At 38.3% G+C, this 20,231-nt stretch overlaps 1 protein-coding gene across 8 annotated transcripts in view; it reads right to left on the reverse strand.

The window, feature by feature from the left end:
* The window catches only part of PPP6R3 (protein phosphatase 6 regulatory subunit 3), a 67,067-nt gene that overhangs the window by 7,337 nt on the left and 39,499 nt on the right, over nucleotides 1-20,231 (reverse strand). For 7 of the 8 annotated variants that reach the window (XM_064452374.1, XM_064452368.1, XM_064452369.1 and 4 more), the window contains 8 exons: nucleotides 15,653-15,739; nucleotides 11,931-12,028; nucleotides 9,783-9,837; nucleotides 6,647-6,777; nucleotides 5,341-5,459; nucleotides 3,761-3,911; nucleotides 2,292-2,398; nucleotides 1,188-1,338 (listed from right to left, as the gene is read on the reverse strand). In XM_064452374.1, the coding sequence (XP_064308444.1) occupies nucleotides 1,188-1,338; nucleotides 2,292-2,398; nucleotides 3,761-3,911; nucleotides 5,341-5,459; nucleotides 6,647-6,777; nucleotides 9,783-9,837; nucleotides 11,931-12,028; nucleotides 15,653-15,739 (899 nt within the window). The remainder of the gene's footprint in view (nucleotides 1-1,187; nucleotides 1,339-2,291; nucleotides 2,399-3,760; nucleotides 3,912-5,340; nucleotides 5,460-6,646; nucleotides 6,778-9,782; nucleotides 9,838-11,930; nucleotides 12,029-15,652; nucleotides 15,740-20,231) is intronic. The other variant, XM_064452371.1, reaches the window with a different exon arrangement.

Below are 20,231 nucleotides of genomic sequence, written 5' to 3' on the forward strand. Positions count from 1 at the left end.
ACATCAGAAGTCAAGTCAGGTGCCAAAAGAAACTAGAGTTGTTATTGCGTCAATAATCAAAAAGATGGAAGCAAGAATGACTGAAAGCTGTTATGTTTCAATTCCCGAACCATTCAAAATGAATAGCACTTATCTACTATCCACTAATGGGACAAAGTAAGACGAATTTAAAAGGGCATTTTAAGGACTAACACTGGGAAATTTTTTTCTACTGAAATGGACTGGGATTTTTTTTTTAAGCCACTTCCAAGACATATGGATAATTTATTTTCAATATTTAGAGTTAGAATAGGGACATATACTAAGAAATTATTCTAAAAGAATGAGAAGAGGGTTGCGTGTCAAAATGCTAGTAGTATGTTCTGATTTGTCAAGACCAGGGGCAGTGGGGGGAGGCACATGACATACCAGCTTCTTGCAGATCAGTGTGTAGCCTCTGTTTATCTACATAAAGATTTGATACTAAATAAAAACCACCTGATTATTAAATCTAAGATCACAAGATCTTAGTGGATGAGATCTCAAGTAAACAAAACAGAAGTGTGCTTTACTCCCAAAAAAGGATCACAATGTTTATATATGTAATATGGAAATATAACCATATTGTAAGACAGTTATTCCTGAATTAAACACTTTGTATCAGAAGATAACAAAGTTAAGGAGTTTATTCTTCCAGTTATTCTAGAATTCTATGAGCCACCTGTAAGTCCAGACAGATTTAACACCACCATCCATACCACCACCAGTAATCGCCCCAACTGTCTGATGAGTTACTCTTAAGAGGAGTACCTGGCTGGCTTTCAACTTCTGTCCTCCATCCTCCTGGATGAGAGGGGTGGAATTCCAATCCAAATCTAACTACTCTGTGCAAAATTTTAAAAAGCTTAGCTTTGATGTGCAATTAGCTGTATGTTAAAAGAGTAATAGTACAAAAAAAGTGCACAATAATGTGCATCAGGGTCAAAAGTTACTGAGTCAGTCTTCCACTGAAATTAAAACTTGATAAGGAAAGTTGTACGTTATAGTAACTAACTGGAAGTAAAATTTCAAAACAATTCCTTTGGAAGAAGGTTTCTACTTAAAACCTCAGGAATTATCACTTGCAAAGAACTCTTTGATAACACATAGCATTCCATCAACAGTGCTTCTTTTACAAGGGTGGGAAGACAATAAACAGGTATTCTCACCTTTTGAAAACAGCTGTTTCAGTTTTAGCATCTACAGTAAGGCTCAGTGTCTCCTTCATGCTGCCATTCATTACTGTTTCAGTTACCTTGTCTGCATTTTCTACATCATCCTCTCCATCTGAGCTGGCCTCCATAGCAACACTTCCTGGGGCTAGATATACAGAAGTAATTTAGTACATGACTGGTTACGTTTTTAGTTCATGAGCACACACAGGCCAATATAACCAGAATGATGTTTTTGCAGTTTTGTACACTTCTTGAATTCTTCCTTACAGAGAAAGTCACCTTCCTGCAACCCTCACTATACACATATATAGACCATAAGTATTTCCTTAAGCCACCTGTAAGAAAAGTCACATTCTGTAGCTTTTTTCATTTTACAAGCCACTTAAATGATTTAGATTGACAATAGTTACTGCAACAGGTTTGCCTGAACAGGACTTCAGCAGGATTATAGTGATGTATTATTGTTCTTCCGTACAGGCAAATTCATTACACAAGCCCACAGAGTACATACTTGACAGCAAGCTTCCGTGTGCAGACAAGCCTTTGGGAAGTCCAGTCTCCCTGGACATCTCATCTGCACTTCTTGTTCTGTCTGCTAGTAATATATACAGAAAGCTAATCAGCGTGTTTGGCCTTCAACAAGATCATACATGTAGAAGAAAGAATTAGTGCATGCCTAGTGAAGGTAACTTGGTAAGGGATGAGCAGGAAGGGGAAATCTGAACACATTGAGGCTACTGGCCTACGGCCACATAGGAAGAGACTTGAGGCTACCACCCTTCTCAGGCATCAGCTCAGATAACTAAGTGCTGACACAGGTTAGGGTTCTTTAATACAACACACTTCGCTTCTTTAATGTTTTTCTGTTCATGATGTGCAGGCTTTTTAGAGGTAACAGTAACACTGGTTTGTTTTAAATAGGAAACTATTCTAAGAGTTCAGAAATTCTTTGACAAGTCATTTTTGTCACCTGGCAGAACAGCAGCAGAGCCAGATGACACATCTCTGGAAACCTAAATTTTAAAGTTCAGGGAGATCTTTCTCAGGTACAGCTCTTAAAAACCAATCTGTTTGCATTTCTGAATGCAGTGTACTTACTCTCTAGCTGTGTTGCAAGAGCAGTTACATTTGCACTCAAGGGATCAATAGGGTCTGTGTTTGTTTCCATTTCCACAGGAGAATTACTTCTCAAGGAATCTTTTGAGCTTCAAATACAAAGTAAAAAAGCTTTAGAAACATTTCTGAATAGCACAATGTAATGTTCTTAAAACAGTATTTTTAGTTCTGTATCAAAGCTGAGGCCTAGAACGCTACTGAAACTAATGACAGCAAGTGTTTTTTTGTAGGAGTCTTGGGAAGACATGCTAAATGGAAGTTTAGCAATCCGAAATCCACCAGAATTAAGCAGATCGAGTACATGTTTTGTGGCAGTTTTATTGTAATCAAACCAAATAAACAAGGAACAAGTAGGAGCAGAGACATCCCTGGTAAATAAGGTGTCAAGTATCCCTGGTTCCATGTAGTGTTTCCAACATTTTTAACTGACTTTCTAAACAGGCTCTTGAAAATGGTTCTCTACTAAGACTGAAACACAGTCGTCATCCACAACAGAAGTGATTTTACTACTTAATCGTATATACAGTACAGCTAGAAGTTCTTCATTCTGAAGAAACTCAAGAGACAAGATTTGGCCACTTGAAACACTTCTCACCATTTAGAAAAATGTCTTTTCTATCCACTAATGTGCCAACTCCAAATCTTTGCTTTCTAAACCCATAATTCTGTTATCGACTTACCTGCCTCAAGCATGAAACAATACACTGTTTTATGTTGGAAAAACTGTACTTCTATATCCGAGCTGTTTAGTGCCCAGACAGACAACTGAGACACACACATATATAATATGGAAGAGTCTTCTGATTGGAGAAGGAATCAGTTCTTGACTGCTAGTATTTTGCAACTCAAAATTTACATCTATTTCATTAGGTACTTACACAGAGGACTTCAGTTCTTTTATATAGAGTTCAAGCCAGGAGAGTAAAGTACATCTCAGGCATTCTGAAAATAGTGCAGAACTGCCTAACATAGACATCACAGCTGCATAACCATATGGGTTTAAAAAAACCAGACCATACAGCAAAACAAAATACCAAACCTGTTTTATAACATCCATAAAACAGAATCATCATAGATGTTTTATGACCTTTACATTCCACAGTTCACATTAACCCTTCACTGGGTTCAGTCTACACTACAAAGTAAAAATAAAAAATTCACAGTCCAACCTCTGGTCACAGACCAATATAAAATATAAAAGGACCCAAATATTCTTTAAAACCCACCTAGAACAGTGACACACTAGGATGCACCCATCCTACAAAATGAGATAGATCACGCAAAGACATACTGTTATAGCACATGGGGCCCTTCAGACACTACACACCTTGTATTCCACCAGAACACCACCAACACAGGCTTGGGTAGATATGGATACCCCAAGGAAACCAAACAGCAACCGCCATTACATGTTTAGTGAAGAGCTTGCCCTGAATCACTAACATTCTTACCTCAAAGATGTGAACTCTGAAAATGAAGCCCAGCCAGTTTCTTTTGCTGGCATAGGTTCTTCCGTACTCCACACATCAGACCCAACAGAATCCAGATTGGCACCATGTGCAGTCTCCATGGGTACATCAAAGTTAGCTGACCAGTTTGGTGCTGAAAAAACATCAACAAGTTCATTAGGAACAAATTAAATAAAGAACATGAGTGCACATATGCTTAACACACTGATTCTCTATATGTACATTCCAAAAAAAGCAGCAAAATTCATAACTAGACTTTAAAGCACATGCAGAAGAATCCTTTACATACTGTTAAAAGAAATGAATGCATTGCCTAAGAGGGAAATTCTGCTAGTAAGGCAGAATTTTAGAAACAGTAACTCAGAATATTCTGCTAAAAATCAATACATCTTATCTGAAGAACGACAACAATAAACCATACTAGATCGCAAGCATAATCCCACTTTATTCTTTAAACTAACATCAACATTTATTATAATTTTCAAAACTAATTTCTATATTTAAAAAGTCTTGAGAGTTTTCATCCCTTTTTCAGTTTCCAATGCACATTTTCCTGAACACAGAAAATGAGCACGTCAACTTAGGCATGGGCAGTCTCTAAATAAATTCTCATGCACTAACACCACTGCTAAGTTTCAGAAAAGTTTAAGGCTTTTTACAACTTAAAATACTTATTGGATTTTAAATTTTGCAGAAACTGTGACTTAACAGCATCTAATTTAGGATAGGTCAATTAAAAATATTTCACCTACCCAAGGGAAACATGTTTTTCATTAACACTTACATACAAAAAAACAGGCTGAAAAGGAAGCTCTGACTAGCAATTAGAAATTCCAACCCAGGCAGATATGGGAGGAGACCCACATGGATCAAAACTTGTTTGACACACAGATGCCAACGACACCAATCTGACAAAAGAAAAGAAAACCCTTAACTTTTCCTTCTATTTTAATATAATTCCTTACAGTCTAGATAAACACAGGGCTTTTACCTACAGATATTGCCAGTTTAACTAAAGCCAGTTTAGTTAACTGTGACTTGAATGTGCAGTCTTTTAAACCAATTACTTAGTTAAGTTTCTACATAAGAGTCTACTGACACGCATCTTTCTTTCACACATGAAACCAGACCAATGCAAATCCACTTGGCTTCTGTAGGAAGTCTTTCAAAAGAGCACTATTAGGTGAAAAGTTGGTCTGAAGGACTTACAGTAAAGATAACCATATTCTAGGTTTGAAGATTAACCAGCTGTTAGTTTTGCAGGCATTCAAGATATATAGATAAGATTACATTTCACCCTTCCCTTTCTGATACCTCCTCTTCTTCCTCTTGAAGAGCAGAAACATGAATTTTAGAGAGACTAAGTAACTTGACTCAAGACACATAAGGAATTCAAGTTTCCCAGCATTTCCATGCTCTGTTGCAAGCAGTCTTTACAGTGGGAAAGACTACTTTATTAAGACAGTTGGAACAAAAATGGTAAATGAGAAGTCCTACCAAATAAGACTGCTAGATCTAACATTTTCCTGTAACTCAAAGCAGCTGGGAGAAAAGCTACGTACGTTCACTTAAGTCTACTTCCATTTTGTCCTCTGTATTGGTGTGTGATTCAAACAAGGCTTGTTTTGTTCCATCCTCCTCTTCAGAATCTGTACTTTCTTCACTGTCTGTACTGCCCGAACTAAAAATACAAAGAGATAATTTACATTCTGTATTTAATATCAGCCCCTGGACATAACAAAATACTGAAGAGTTTGAGGCTAAAGAGGATTACACCAGCTATCATTTCCAACAGAGTAACTGAGGTATAATTTGTTAGCTGTTAGTATTCCCCTCACGCTTCCCTCAAAAACCAAGGTTTAAGGTTTTCCACTTGATCATGTAAAGAGGTTATCTTTTTCTCCCCATTTGCAAGTAGAAGACAAAAATTGGTTTTACTCCTGCCATGCAAAAGGAAGCAGAAAAGGAAAACAAGGAATGAGATCTGCATACAGAGATTGTTGGTCTCTTCACACTAAATAGAAGCACTGAAATAAAACACTCTCCTCAACTCTAATCTAACAAGATACAACTGGATTTATTTTAAAATCTAACCACAAATCTAACAAATCTATTTTACAATCTCCCCAACTGTATTCCAGTCCAGTTAAAATAGACGGCATACATACTTTAAACCCTATGGGTATCTCTCCCTTCCTGCCGAGTGCAACTAACACAAAAAGCAAGGTAATGTGAGAAGGTAAGGATGACCCTGAAACATGTCACATTAAGAAACCACAACATCAAACAAAAAAAATTATTTTGAACAGAAGGTATTAGCAACATGCATTTCAAGGGCTGCAAGGGAAGAAGAGATCAGATTTGTGACTTGAGCCATGGAGAAGGTCATAAGAGCCAAGACTACTCTGGGACAAAATTCAGTACATATCAAGGGAGACTGCATAGCCCAGAGTTTTGGGGGCCAGATGCTCCTTCCTCACAACGCAGCCTCCTATGCAGTTTGGACAACCACACTGGTACTGTAGAGACAACAGCAAGGTCTACAGAGGTGTGGACCCGAACTGCTTTCTCCAAAGCAAGTATGGCTGAGTAGGTTTTAAAGCAGCAGGAAAGAATAAGCAGCAGGAAAAAACAAGCTTCAAAAGCTGAAGTGCAATAAGGGCTGAGTTGGCAAGGCAGATGTTGCAATCTTCTGCAAATTATGGCTGAAAGATAGACACTAGAGCCAACCCTCTACTCACTTCTCTACAGACTAGAAATGGCTAGTTATGCTGGACAGCCTGTGCTAACAGTCAGCCTGAACCAAAAGACATGCTCAGTAGTGAGGGCTCACTATACTGCTATCTGGATGAAAAACACACTTCTTACCTGGAACGCCTCTGGGACTCTGGTGTAAATGCAATATGTTTTTCTTCCCAAATGTCTTCTTCATCAGAGCCACCATCATCAAACTGCTGTATCCGCTCCTTACAGCATGCCTCAAACAAGGCTATATTGCCCTAAATACAACAAAAAGTATAAATAAAAATCTTTATTTATGATTAATCATTCTACTTACATTAGTAAACGTTCTGGAAGTATACGACTGTTCTAAAGAGAATCTAAAAACCAGTGGGGGAAAAACATTTCTCTAAAAGCAGCAGAAAACCAGAATCTCTTAACAACTTAAAGCTTGCCAGGAAAACACTCTGTGATGCTTGTTTTACTCAGCTACTAACAAATTGAGCAGACCATTAAAGAATAGCTAGGAGTTTCCATCATGTTCAAGAACAGCTGCCACGGTTTTGGCTGGGATAGAGTTACTTTTCTTCACTGTAGCTAGTTATAGTCAGTTTGCAGAAGTAAAGGGCATCGAGCTGGCTTTAGATATTGCTGATCATAAAAAGTGGCCAGTGCTCTGTCTTAATACCAACCCACAAATGGTGCAAAATGCCCTGTGGAGCTGGTTACAGCAGTGGAAGCAAAGCAACTGGCAGCGCAGAGGCAAACCCATCTGGGCCACCACATTGTGGCAAGATATTGCTGCCCGGGTAGAGAACCTGGTTGTAAAGGTATGGCATGTGGATGCTCACGTCCCCAAGAGTCGGGCCACTGAAGAACATCAAAACAACCAGCAGGTAGATCAAGCTGCTGAGATTGAAGTGGCTCAGGTGGATCTGGACTGGCAACATACAGGTGAATTATCTATAGCTCGGTGGGCCCATGGCACCTCAGGCCATCAAGGAAGACATGCAACATACAGGTGGGCTCGTGATCGAGGGGTGGACTTGACCATGGACAGACACTATTGCACAGGTTATCCATGAATGTGAAACGTGCGCTGCAATCAAGCAAGCGAACTAGTTAAAGCCTCTGTGGTATGGGGGACGATGGCTGAAATATAAATATGGGGAGGCCTATCAGATTGATTATATCACACTCCCCCAAACCTCCCAAGGCAAGTGCCATGTGCTTACAATGGTGCAAGCAACCACTGCATGGCTGGAAACATATCTCATGCCCCATGCCACCACCCAGAACACTATCCTGGGCCTGGAAAAACAAGTCTTATGGTGACACAGCGGCCCAGAGAGAACTGAGTCAGATAGCGGAACTCATTTCTGAAACAACCTCATAGACACCTGGGCCAAAGAGCGTGGCATTGAGTGGGTGTATCACATCCCCTACCACGCACCAGCCTCTGGGAAAATCAAGCGATACAATGGACTGTTAAAGACTCCACTGAGAGCAGTATGGGGGGTGGGTGGGACATTTAAACACTGGGGTACACACACATTTAGCAAAAGCCACCTGGTTCGTCAACACTAGGGGATCTGCCAGTCGAGACAGCCCTGCCCAATCAACACACTTAGGTACTGTGGAAGGGGATAGAGTCCCTGTAGCACATGTAAAAAATATGCTGGGGCAAACAGTCTGGATTATTCCTGTCTTGGGCAAAGGCAAACCCATTTGTGGGATTGCTTTTGCTCTAGGACCTGGATGCACTTGGTGGGTGATGCGGGAGGATGGAGAAGTCCGATGTGTACCTCAAGGGGATTTGATTTTGGGTGAGAATAGCCAGAGAGGTGAATGGTATAACGTTAGTTGCTGTATAGTATCGTATGCCATCACTTCTGTGGTTGCTATATGCCATACCAATGGTATCACAGTAGGAATCTTCCAAATTAATGGAGAATGAATTTTGATTTAACCGAGCAAAGTGCAGCAGTGACGGAACAGACTGACATCAGCATGCAACAATCCAACACCACACACACACCACCTCTCCTGCCCTGAAAGAGACTGTTGTGACAGACGGAGCCCAAAGTTGTGGACTAAATGAACTCCACAGACATTTTGTGGACATTTTACAGGGGTGGGACATAGACTAATGGAACGATATCTGTGTATTATATCAAAGGATGGGAAGGGGAGTGGTGGTTAATGAGGTTGTATTGGATAGTGTGGGACCTGAGCATGACATAAATGGTATGGAATAAAAGGGGTAGATACTCCTATGGTTTTGGCTGGGATAGAGTTAATTCTCTTCCTAGTAGCTGGTTTAGTGCTGTGTTTTGGACTTAGTATGAGAATAATGCTGATAACACACGCATGTTTTAGTTGTTGCTAAGTAGTGCTTACATTAGTCAAGGACTTTTCCAGCTTCCCATGCTCTGCTGGGGCACAAGAAGCTGGGAGGGGAGGGGGCTGAGCCAGGACAGCTGATCCAAACTGGCAATGGGGATATTCCGTGTCATATGACATCACGCTGGGTGTACTAGCAGGGGAGAGTTGGCTGGGGGAAGCAGCGATTGTGGCTCAGGGACTGGTGGCGTCAGTCAGTGGGTGGTCAGCTATTGCATCACTTGGGGGTTTTTTCCCACCTTGGGTTTTGCCTCTCGTTATTTTCTTTATTTTGTTATTATTACTATCTTAATTACTGAATTATTCTTATCTCAACCCACAAGTTCTCTTACTTTTGCTCTTCCAGTTCTCTCCCCCATCCCACTGGGGTGGGGGGAAGTGAGCGAGCAGCTGTGTGGTACTTAGTTGTTGACTGGGGCTACACCACAACAGCAGCACACAGGAATTACATTGAATAGCTTTTCATATAACCAGACCACCAAGTACTCCAGCTTTATTTTCTGTTGTGGGGTTCATTTCAGCTCAACTGGCAAATAATATCTAGGGTTGAAGTCTCTGTCTTTACTTCCCGTCACCACAATTTCACTGGAAGACTGAAATAGGTTCTACCCATAAAACCCAAGTGTGCAATATGCGCAGATCAGATCCAAGCCTGTTCTTGAACCTGGCCATAGAAATTAGAAGCAATTCTAAGACGCTACTGTTCTTTGTGATCAGTATTCCAATTAGAAAAATGTCATGATACAGGATCAAGGTAGGGTAGTTATTTCCAAAGATTACACATCAAAGGAGTAAATATAACCACCAGCAAAACTCTGAGATCACACCAAAGTTTAAAAAGCAGTAATTTTTTTCTGACAGTATAGGAACACATACTTACACTTTCATTTGTATTGAGGGTAAAGTTGATGTCTGAGACCCGATCAAAAGAAACACTACAAAAAAGCAGATGTAGCCAATAAAACAAGATGCTGTATTATGACAGGAAGACATACCATTTCTTAGTTTTCTCATTTTCCAACAATCTAAAAAATGTAAGATTAAAGACAAAGTAGTTTCCAACATAAAACAGTCAAATTCCACATTGAGGAGGCCTGGCATTCACAGTTTTTCTAACTGTGAAATATTTTAAGCAAAAATACAAAACAATGTCATCTCTAGCCTATAGTTAGCTGTGAAGATGCAACAAGCCTTAGCAAGCATAATTAAAATTATATATGCAAATCTTAAATACTGTACTGTTACATGCTGGACAAAAATGTAGGCCTAAAGAATGTCTAATCTGACTATGGCCTACCATAAGACAGCTTAAAATCCTTTGTTAGCAGTTCTTATACCTTCTAATTTCACCACTCTACAGAAGGACCTTCTCAACAGGAAGAAAGTGAAAAACGTAATATCAACCTCTGTTTCCTGAAGAGAAAAAAGAATCTCTATATTTTCTTTAAACCAATCACTGAAGTTTTTTTCCAAACTGAAAAATATTAGGCTTTACACATCTTCACATATTAAGCCATTGAGCAGTTCCACTGAAGTAATTACAAACATGTCTTAGACTAAAAATACCATTAGGAAAATGAAATCTTTAGGGGAAGCAAAAAGAAACAAGAGGAGGAAGAGACAGAAAATACTACCAGACTTTCAGAAGAGTTAATACATTCTTGCTCTAGCCAAATATAGCAGCGCATTCAGCAGAGCCCGTACTACTCTTCCTCTAACCCTCACTGCAATACTAAGTAGGGAACAAGGTAAGTAGTCTAAAAGAACACAAGTTTTAAGTGTGACTGAATTACTGTGCAACAGTAAGCAGATAATTTAAGCTGTACTTGATTCTTGCACAAAAGGCATAACTTTTTCCTACAGTTTAATTCATTTCATGAGTACATTGTCAGTATGCCTACCATAAATCAAGATATCTGCTTACACAAATAGCCTTCTTTCCACCAAGACCACACACTACCAAAGGCACAATCTTAAAGGAATTTCAACTCCTACCTCTGCCAAAATCCACTTGCTTCTAACAAAGTTACTTCCTCTCCCATCATCTTAATCTGTAATCTCAGCAGATCATGCAGTGTAAAAAGGCAGTAATGCTTCTTAAATGGCATGTGCAAGCTTCAGTCAACCGTCACTTACTAAACGTATCTTACAGAAGAGCGCTGAGACATTTTATTGTCTTTTACCCTTCTAGAAGCCATCTTCAAGTAACACTTTTTACTCTTATCTGCACGTTCTTGCAACCCAATCCATGAATTCTTACAAAATCAAGATTAGCTCTATTTTCAGCAAGAAGCCCCATTCTTTCCCTGTCCCATTATGGCATCAGTTTACTTGGAACTGAAGAAAGAGCTCAGGTTTGGGTTGTTGGGGTTTTTTTTTGTTTTGGTTTGGTTTTTTTGGGTGGGTGGGGCATTTTTGTTGTGGTGGGTTTGTTTTCATTTTCTTTTAACCTCACCGTGATTGTTCTCATTTCCTCATCACTTACCCTATTTGTAGAAACAACTCTTAACTGACTTAATCCTTGAAAACAAAGGTAGATTTACAATGCCCTTCCTTACTGTCCCCTACAGAAAAGTACACTCAGACATGTTGTCCCTGTCATTTTTTCCAGGAAAACCTAAAAGTAGAGCTATTCGTCTGGTCAGGTACACAGATTCAGTGGAGCGAGGGGGGGCAAATCACCTTGAGGCACTGAGAAAGTTGAATTGCCCCCAACAATACCATGTCATTGGACAGACATAGCTTTCAAAAGCAGAGTTTAGTTTAGTTATTTATTCACAAGCATTGTGCTCTCATGTTGGCACAACCAGGACATTAGAAATGGAAGATAACCTGTTGCTTTCTTCTGTAAACTGTTCAGGGAGGCTTCTATCAATCCACATACATGGTACAAAAACAGAGGACTGATTGGCAAGTGCCTCACATTAGTAAACGCTTGTATTTATCCTCAGCAAAAGCACAGCCAAATACACGGTAAGAAAAGAAACTCCCAAGACTGTAGTCAAAGCCAGTATAGCATTATACTCACTTGCCGATGTCATCTTGGTCAGCGAACTTCTCATCGTTGAAGCCAAACTGGTCAATAAAATTGGACGTCATTTGTTGCATCTGATAATCAGAAAAGGCCTGGCAACCCCAGGACCAACGACAGTGATATAATGATTCTAATAATACTCTAAATCCTATTTGCCCATTTTGCTCCAAAGAAATACAAGTCTCTAGTCTAAACATAAAGGACAGGAAAACTATTTGTCCTAACATTTGGATTTTAAATGGTAACACTAACTACACACCTACTTACATTTACTGACTTGAAAGCCAGTCTAATAGCAGCTCTCAGTAAGAAAGTTAAATCTCTAGTTTAATCATGTTAACAGGCACCTTTCCAAATGCACCCCAAAGAAGTGAAAAACACAGTATACTAGATAAAAGAAAAAGCTGTCTTTGTTCAAAATAACATGAAGTTGTAAATGGTAAGAACCAGAAAAGTACATTATATATAGATACTAATGAACAGTTAGATATTTACCATGTAGTTATCACTAGAAATATCAGTCCCAGGCACACACACCAGCAATGGCTATTCAACAGCTAGAACGAAACTATTGAACATTTTATCTCAGTGCAGCGTCACTGACTCAATTGTGCTTTGCTTTTTTTTTTTTTAATAAAGACACTAGTGTCAACTGGCAGCAGATGGGTATACACACATTAAGGTACACATAGGCATTTTCTCCTATCCATAAGGCAGTCCTTATTTCCCAGGACTATAATTGAATTATCACACATTCTCTAGGGACTTTTAATAGTGTTTATCCATGTGTAAAGTCAGCCAATGCTAAGATACACTAGGAAATACAGCTGTCACATCAACTCTCTTGGCTTCTTGCCCAGGTAACTAAACGGGCACAGTTTAGAGACAAAACCTTTGAAGAAGGCGGTAAAGCTGAACAAAGTGAATATGGGAAGAGAACAAGAGAATGGTCAAAAAAAGCAAGTTTGGATTAAGGCATTATGAAAAGCGGAGGTAAAAGTGAGAAGATATAGAAGGATGAGGTATACAGCAAGACAATACCAGGGCTGGGAATGGGTTTGAAAAACCCTCATGACTGGTAGGGTCACTATGCTAAACCGCGCTAGTGCAAGAACTTTCTTACGTTTTTGATGTAATTTTTACATTACTGTCTGCTAGTTTTAGGATTTGATACTAACACAGTTAGTATATCAACATGACACAGGTAGACAGTCAATTACTGACTGTCCTCCCTATAAGATAATTACTTTGCTCTACACTGGTTACTGAGCTCTTCTGCTGTAAAATATTTTCACTGTTATGGATATTAAAAAGCACGTGTGACTGAAAGACATCAATGAATTACTTCTATGGGAAGAAAAAACCCAAAAGAAGTTAGACTTGTTCTGTTTTACAGAAGGTATGACCATTCAGACCACCCCCTCCCAGGATAAACCTCATGCCTTAGTTTTCTGTTTATGACATCAGCTAGCTTCATAACTAGCGTGAAATCTTAGCACTACATCAAAATTGCCTACAAGTATATAAAACACCATTATGAATTGCTTGCATATCTCAGACACTAGACAGTTCTATCCCATTCTCCAATATATTTTCAGTATGCTTAAAAGAGACAGAAAGTGCTACTAAGCTGGTGGAGAACAGGATAAGAATGCTTTCCTGGAGTAAAAGTTTCCAGAGCCACAGTAAGACAGCACATTAAATACTGCTGGCACAAGAAACCTTACAATCCAGAACCAGGTGATGAAACACATTTTCAAAGACATCAGTTTTGATGATCAGAAACTTACATAAAAAGCATATCTTTAGAACCCTTCCTTTCTGGAACAAAGGGTCTCCATTAGAAGAAAACAGTATTGAACTAGATTTTGATGTCAAAAGAAAGAAGTCATAGCAAATGTAATTCCATAAAAGCAGAAGTTAAATTTGACAAAAATAAACTGAAGATGAATAGGTTCCTTAGTATTTTCCTCCCTTATCCAATTCCTAATGGGTCTACTTGAATTTTTCAAGTTTACCTTATGTTTCCTCTAACTATAGGTCTAGAATAGGGTATACTAGCTGAAGCCAGAGAAACCTTTATGAATTAATTTTTGCAGCTGGAGAATGCTTTAAGTAATTTCAGTGCATTTCCCATCAGTGATTTATCTTGTCTAATATCCTGCTTTCTTCACAAGACTACTTTAGACTGCATATTTCACTAGCTTGGCTTAGGAAAAAAAGATTAAGAAAACAGTGACAAACTTGAAAGAAACAGAGCATTGGACTGTCTGCATTTCTCCAGATTAACTACCTGGAACTGCTGGGATTGCCTCAGCATGGCAGATCAAGTGGATGCATGAAAAGCAGAGATATTTGAAGATCTTACTTCCTCATTATAAGTTGCATGCTATCTGTAGCAGCTCTAAAATTTGTATTCAGGTGCACCTCACATGTACAAAATCACCAAGTCAGATAAATGCATCTGATTCGTAAAACTTAAGCCACCACCCACAATTCAAACTTAGGTAAGCAATTGCTTTTAATAAAATCTATAGAAGATGCACTGAAGCCAGTCTTAGACTAAGTAGTTACGACATAGCTGTTAGTGTGAGCTGAAAGATTTTGGTTAATAACCCAGATAACTAATGTATTCCCTACAAGGGACCTATCTACAATCTTGTTCCGCGTGGCTCCTGCTCTTTCACCACCAGTGAAAGAAATGAGAGATATGCATATTACAGATTGGACAGTACCATTACAGAAATGCTGTCATTCTTCTTCAAAATGGCAGTGTTCTCCATAATCGCTTATCACAAAACACTCTTAATAGCCATTTTAAATAGTATCTTTATCAATTAGTCAGCTATGATAGCATCAAAACTTCAATGTGGACACAGCTTTGACTTAAGCTTTCAGTCTGGTTGATCTGTGGATTCCCTAGGCAGTCTCAATTTTTTTTTCTTCATTAAACTAAATTATAAATACTCATCTTTGAAACACTCACAAATGAGTTGTCAAAAGCACACACTGAATTTAAAAATAAGTGATTAAGTTCATTGGAAATTTAGTTCAGGGAGATTTGGCTATGTATGCTTGCCATGTACCAAGGGCTTATAAAGTTAAAAACATTCAAGCTGCTAGATACAACCTGGCACAGGAGCCTACTTAGCTCTTCACTTATATTGATGTGACAGCTGCAGAGCTTGACATCTTGCCGAACACTAAAAGCATGTAACAACAAATAGCCAATACTCATTGTTTCCTCATCAAAATAAGGGTCCTTTTTTTTAAAAAAAAGAAAAAAAATCTATTACCAACACCAAACAAACCCATATTTGCTTTCATAGGAATTCACACTTGCTAGAAAACACAATTAGAAGCCATCATTTCAAACATCTATGTCTACTAAGAACTAAAGTTAACATAGAAACTGTGTTCATCGTAGCTAGACAGCTGGTGCATAAAATGTGTTCTTAGGCATAATAAGTAGAGATCTGCATACACTGCATGATCAAAGACTAAAAATGAAGACACACCAAGATATTGTGACTTGTGTTAAAAACCATAGCCCTGGGTTTGATAAAACAGTTGTGTGCACCCAAAAGTCTAAGTTTTATTTTAAACTTTCTAGATTTGTATTTACTTGTGATAGAACTACAAGTTCCACTGCTTTTTAAAAATTTCTTTATTTTTACAGAAAGAACAACTTACACTGTTAGAAGAATTCAACTCACCTGCTGCAAGGAAGAATCCTGTGAGAAACCTGTTTCTTTAAAGTCAATTTCATCATCACTGGAAGAATGAATGTGGCAGGTAGTAACCTATACAAAGGAATTCAGTCATTTGCATAGTATAGGACAGACACTCAAGCATACTCAGACTATCTAGATGAATTTTCAGTTTCATATCGAAACAAGAAACTGAATTTTTTCGTTTTCCCAACCGCTATACCACATAAAATAGTCACTGAAATATTTCAATAGCATTAACACATTAACACACACAAGTATTAGATACCCCCAAAATGCCAAACCTTTTGACTACTTCAGAATGACTATTTAACATTAAAAAAGCCAGTCCTACAGCTGACAGTTATCTAAAGCAAAATGAGACAAAACTTGCATCGTATCTTTGTACTGCATGAAATATATTGAACAGCGCAAGTGAATTAGTAGCCACGAAAATACTAGATTACATAGAGATCCTCCTTCTTTCCTATATATAAAAATGAAAAGGAAACTGTCTTAGGTATCTACAGCATTTACAAAAAGACAAGAGTTAATCTTCAGAAGTTCACAACCAATGTGTACTTGCAGAAACAAACATGGAGTTGTTGCCACAGCAACTGCTATTTTGAACATCACACTTGAAAGAAGATATTTTTCTGATGATCTGACATAGAACTAGTGGGAGTAGTTTGTTTAGTGACACTGCTATCTAAGCAACATGTTCTTAGAAGTACTCATGTTCAAACAGAACAGCACTCCAAGAGCAATTTCAGCTGGGACAGCAACTAGCTGAACTAACAGTAGCAACAGCTGACCCTTAACACATACTCTGTGAAGGATCACTAGTATAAAGCACATCTACAGATGACAAAATTTATACGGCACTATAACATATTGCATTACTCTACACACCCACAGAGCTCCATGTTACAGATTCTCAAGTGAAGTCAGGTGGTTCATAGATTCTTCTTATTTTCTGAAGAAAGTACAAGTCTATACAAAAGGAGTACTGAAACACATACAAGGCTTCATAAAAGACAGATGCCTCTCTATGCTCCCACAATGCTACAGTCAGGACACACATGCAGGAGATAGAGAAATGAAGAAAGTTTTTACCTGAAGTATATTGTGCTTTTATGCTTTTAACTCTGTTAGTATAACATTTACTTAAAAAAAAAATTGGGAGGTTTTATTCTTGCACATCTACCATTCAGGCTTATGCTGCAATTTCATTCTAGAAGTACCCCAACTTCAAGTTAGTGAATTTCTGAAGGAAACCTGACCTATTAACACTAAAACTGTCAATAGGTGGGAAGAATAGTAATGTACCAAATAATCTCTGGGCTTGGTGTGTCTGGAGAAGAACTGTTATCAAATGACAGACCAAGTCCATTGAAGGTTAGTGCTCAGTGTATATTTATTAAAATATTCTTGCAAAGTCTACACACTTCAAGTTAACTATATGGCATTCCATACCACAAGCTGAGCTGCCCTAGATAGTGCCCCTCAAGTGGCAACATTTTGAGAGGACAAAAGTTAATATAACTACTCCTTCTACAACTGCAACTTGTTGGGCAAAATGACACCAAAAACCAAGTTGTTGTTTATACAGTTTTAGTTACTACTAATGAACAAGTTAATCCCCACTAGAAATCCTGCCCTTACTGCTATAGCAGAAACAAGCTCAGAACTCTTAGCGAGACAGTTTCTCCTCCCTCAAACTCTCCCTCTGGGAACCAACAGGACATAAAGCCTAAGATACATTAGTTGCTTCTCTTGTTTTCTGCCAGCTGCTGTAGCTGAAGCACAAACCTGAAAGAAGATACTAGCATTATTCCACCCTAATAAATAAATGGCAGAATAATGCCAGGTAAGGGAGTGGCAATGACCACTGCAAATTCGAGTAGTTAATTCTTTACTTAAGCTCCTCACTGTTCAGACCAGTCTCTTTCTAACACTAACACACAGCACAAGCACTTTTTGCAAATAATTAATTCTAATGTGTGGCATTTTTCTACTTCATTTCCCAGTAATATTGAAAAGGATTTTCCTTAAGGGAAAGGAACCATACGGTGACTTTTAAGGCAACAACAAACAATTTGTCCTGTAGACTGTTATTTTTAGTCTTAGGGGAAGTATACTCTCCTCAACTAGTCTTTAAGTATGCCTCACAAACATTCAATATCATGACTAATATTGGAAGGATGCCATGAAGACACACCTGAAGTTATACAGAGTCTCTTGTACAAACCTAGCATCATAAATTGTATAGCATTCTTCACTGTACCAGCTTCATTAATGCACCTTGTCTAAAGGGAAAATGAACAATTACTCCACATGTATTTTATCTTCAGCTAGGTAAGTGTAAGTAGGTAAGCTTAGCAAAGCACTGCCTACCTTCTAACAGGACAATTAGCAGTGGAAAAAACAAAAAGAAGCTTCCTGTAAAGTGTCTTGGGGAAACTCTGAGAAGCAAGCACGTAGCAGACTTAAGTCTGCAGTTACTGTTGTTTTAGAAAATGCCACAAGAACTTGTCTGCAAGCTAGAAAAGACTAGAGAGGGAGAAAGAGAATGAAAGGGATAGTGTTGATAGATTTACAGTCAACTTCCCTGATACAAGAACAGTCTCATGGCTGCAGAAGCAGTTCATTATGCATGGGACCCCAGGATGACATACCTTGTGCCATTACAGTAAGAGACCTTTCTTTGCTGAGCACCAGATCACTGAAGCACTGGAAGTACTCACAAAATCAGTTACTTCCGTAGCCTTCACACAGCTAACTTATTTACATATTTTAAAATGAACTTCACATTGTAAGAGTATGCATACACATAAAGATCAGATAATCTAAGCTTAGTAAATCCAGGAAGTTGACTGAAGAAAATCAAGTAAAACAGTAAACCATAGTTTGGTCATTCAGGTCAGGAACTGTTTGCATAACTATTATATCACCCATAACTACATTTTGCTCAACAGCTTGCTTAGGACAGGAAAACCTTGAATCAAATAAATCAGTCTACTCATCTACCCAGTAATAAATATAACTAAGTCCACAGAATATTAAGAAAGGTGTGCTTAAGATCTTGCACTGGGGACACTGAAAATCTGCACTTCAAATTAGGCATATAATTTTTCAGGTATAAACAGTAGTTCTAGTAAGCTGCTGTTTTAAACGAGGATGCTTTCATAAGCTTACAGAAGAGCTCACTCAGACATATCAAGTTATCCAGGTTTATAGATGGAGAGAACAGGTTTATGGAGACCAAGTCACAGATCAAAAGCATGGATATTAGAGGACAGTATGACTGGGAAGAAATACCATGGGGCTGGGCTTTCAGGATAGACCCATGCAATAATCAACTTAAACTTGATTGAGTAAAACAACAAGCTGAGTTTTCCGAGATCTTTTTACTGTCTCTTACACCACAATGCGCTTTCCATGACTGTTTATCTTTGAACTAAATGCTAATCGAATGTTCATAAGAATTGATCACACAAGCAGAAATAAAGCCGATAACTTTAGAAATTCAACACTGTATCTTCCAGATGGCATTTTAGATACAAGAGTTTGTTTTAATGCTTCGTATTTCTATTCAGCTGAAGACTGTGGAGTTTGGAGATATGTTTTAAATGATGTTTAACTGTTATTACATCAAGTACACCCAAGCAAATGATTATGTATCTGAAGAGCCAATTATGATGTTATTAATTATAAATGAACTTAAAATTCTGCCTGTTTAGATGACTCTTCTCTTGGCCTTGACCAAGCATTAGTTTCTAGCAAGAGGAAAACATTGTTATTTTACAAGTACTATTAACTACTTTGCATTCACAGGCTCACACAAAAAATATCATCTGTAGATCATTTGGTCATTTCCACAAATTGCACAGTTTCAGATTAATTTCCTGTTGCTTCTATTGCCACACACATCACATTAGCATTATGTTCCAGTTGCTATATTATACTGGAATAGCCCAATTAATATAGCATCAGCACAAGGTAATGAAGCCACATGCAAAGCACTGCACTCCTAGAGAAGTCAGGTATGTTAGTAATCAGTCTGTTGACATTGGAAACTGCCTCTGCAAGTGATTACTCTTAAAATTGTATATTTAACACGATTACACAAAACCTCTTCATACACTTAGAAAAAAGCTAAACCTAAGTAGAAGTGTAATCACTACTGCTATGAGCAGAAGAAATGTAACAGGTGTACAACAGAAGTATGTAAAATTACTTCACTTAAGCAAGGTCACTAACACATGCAGCGGGATGCAGGTAGCATTTTTGCATTAAACTTACAGGCTCATTTACATACTGTACATAAAGCAATTAACACCTGCTTCTGCAGTTTTAATTTGTATGCTTCAAGCAGACAGGAGTTTAAGGACACTAACTTGAAGCTGTAAAAAAAAAAGTCTTCCTTCCTGGCGATTGTCTGGGATGAATAATACAAACTGAGCTACTAGAAGATTCCCATACAAAATATTAATGGTACAGCTTTAGTTGAGAAGTAAACTAAAGAATTATCAGTTCCATAGCTCAGCAACAAGGTGTACTTGTTGACACAAGTACATGGTAG

This window comes from Phalacrocorax carbo, chromosome 5 (assembly GCF_963921805.1).
Source record: "Phalacrocorax carbo chromosome 5, bPhaCar2.1, whole genome shotgun sequence".
Lineage (NCBI taxonomy): Eukaryota > Metazoa > Chordata > Aves > Suliformes > Phalacrocoracidae > Phalacrocorax > Phalacrocorax carbo.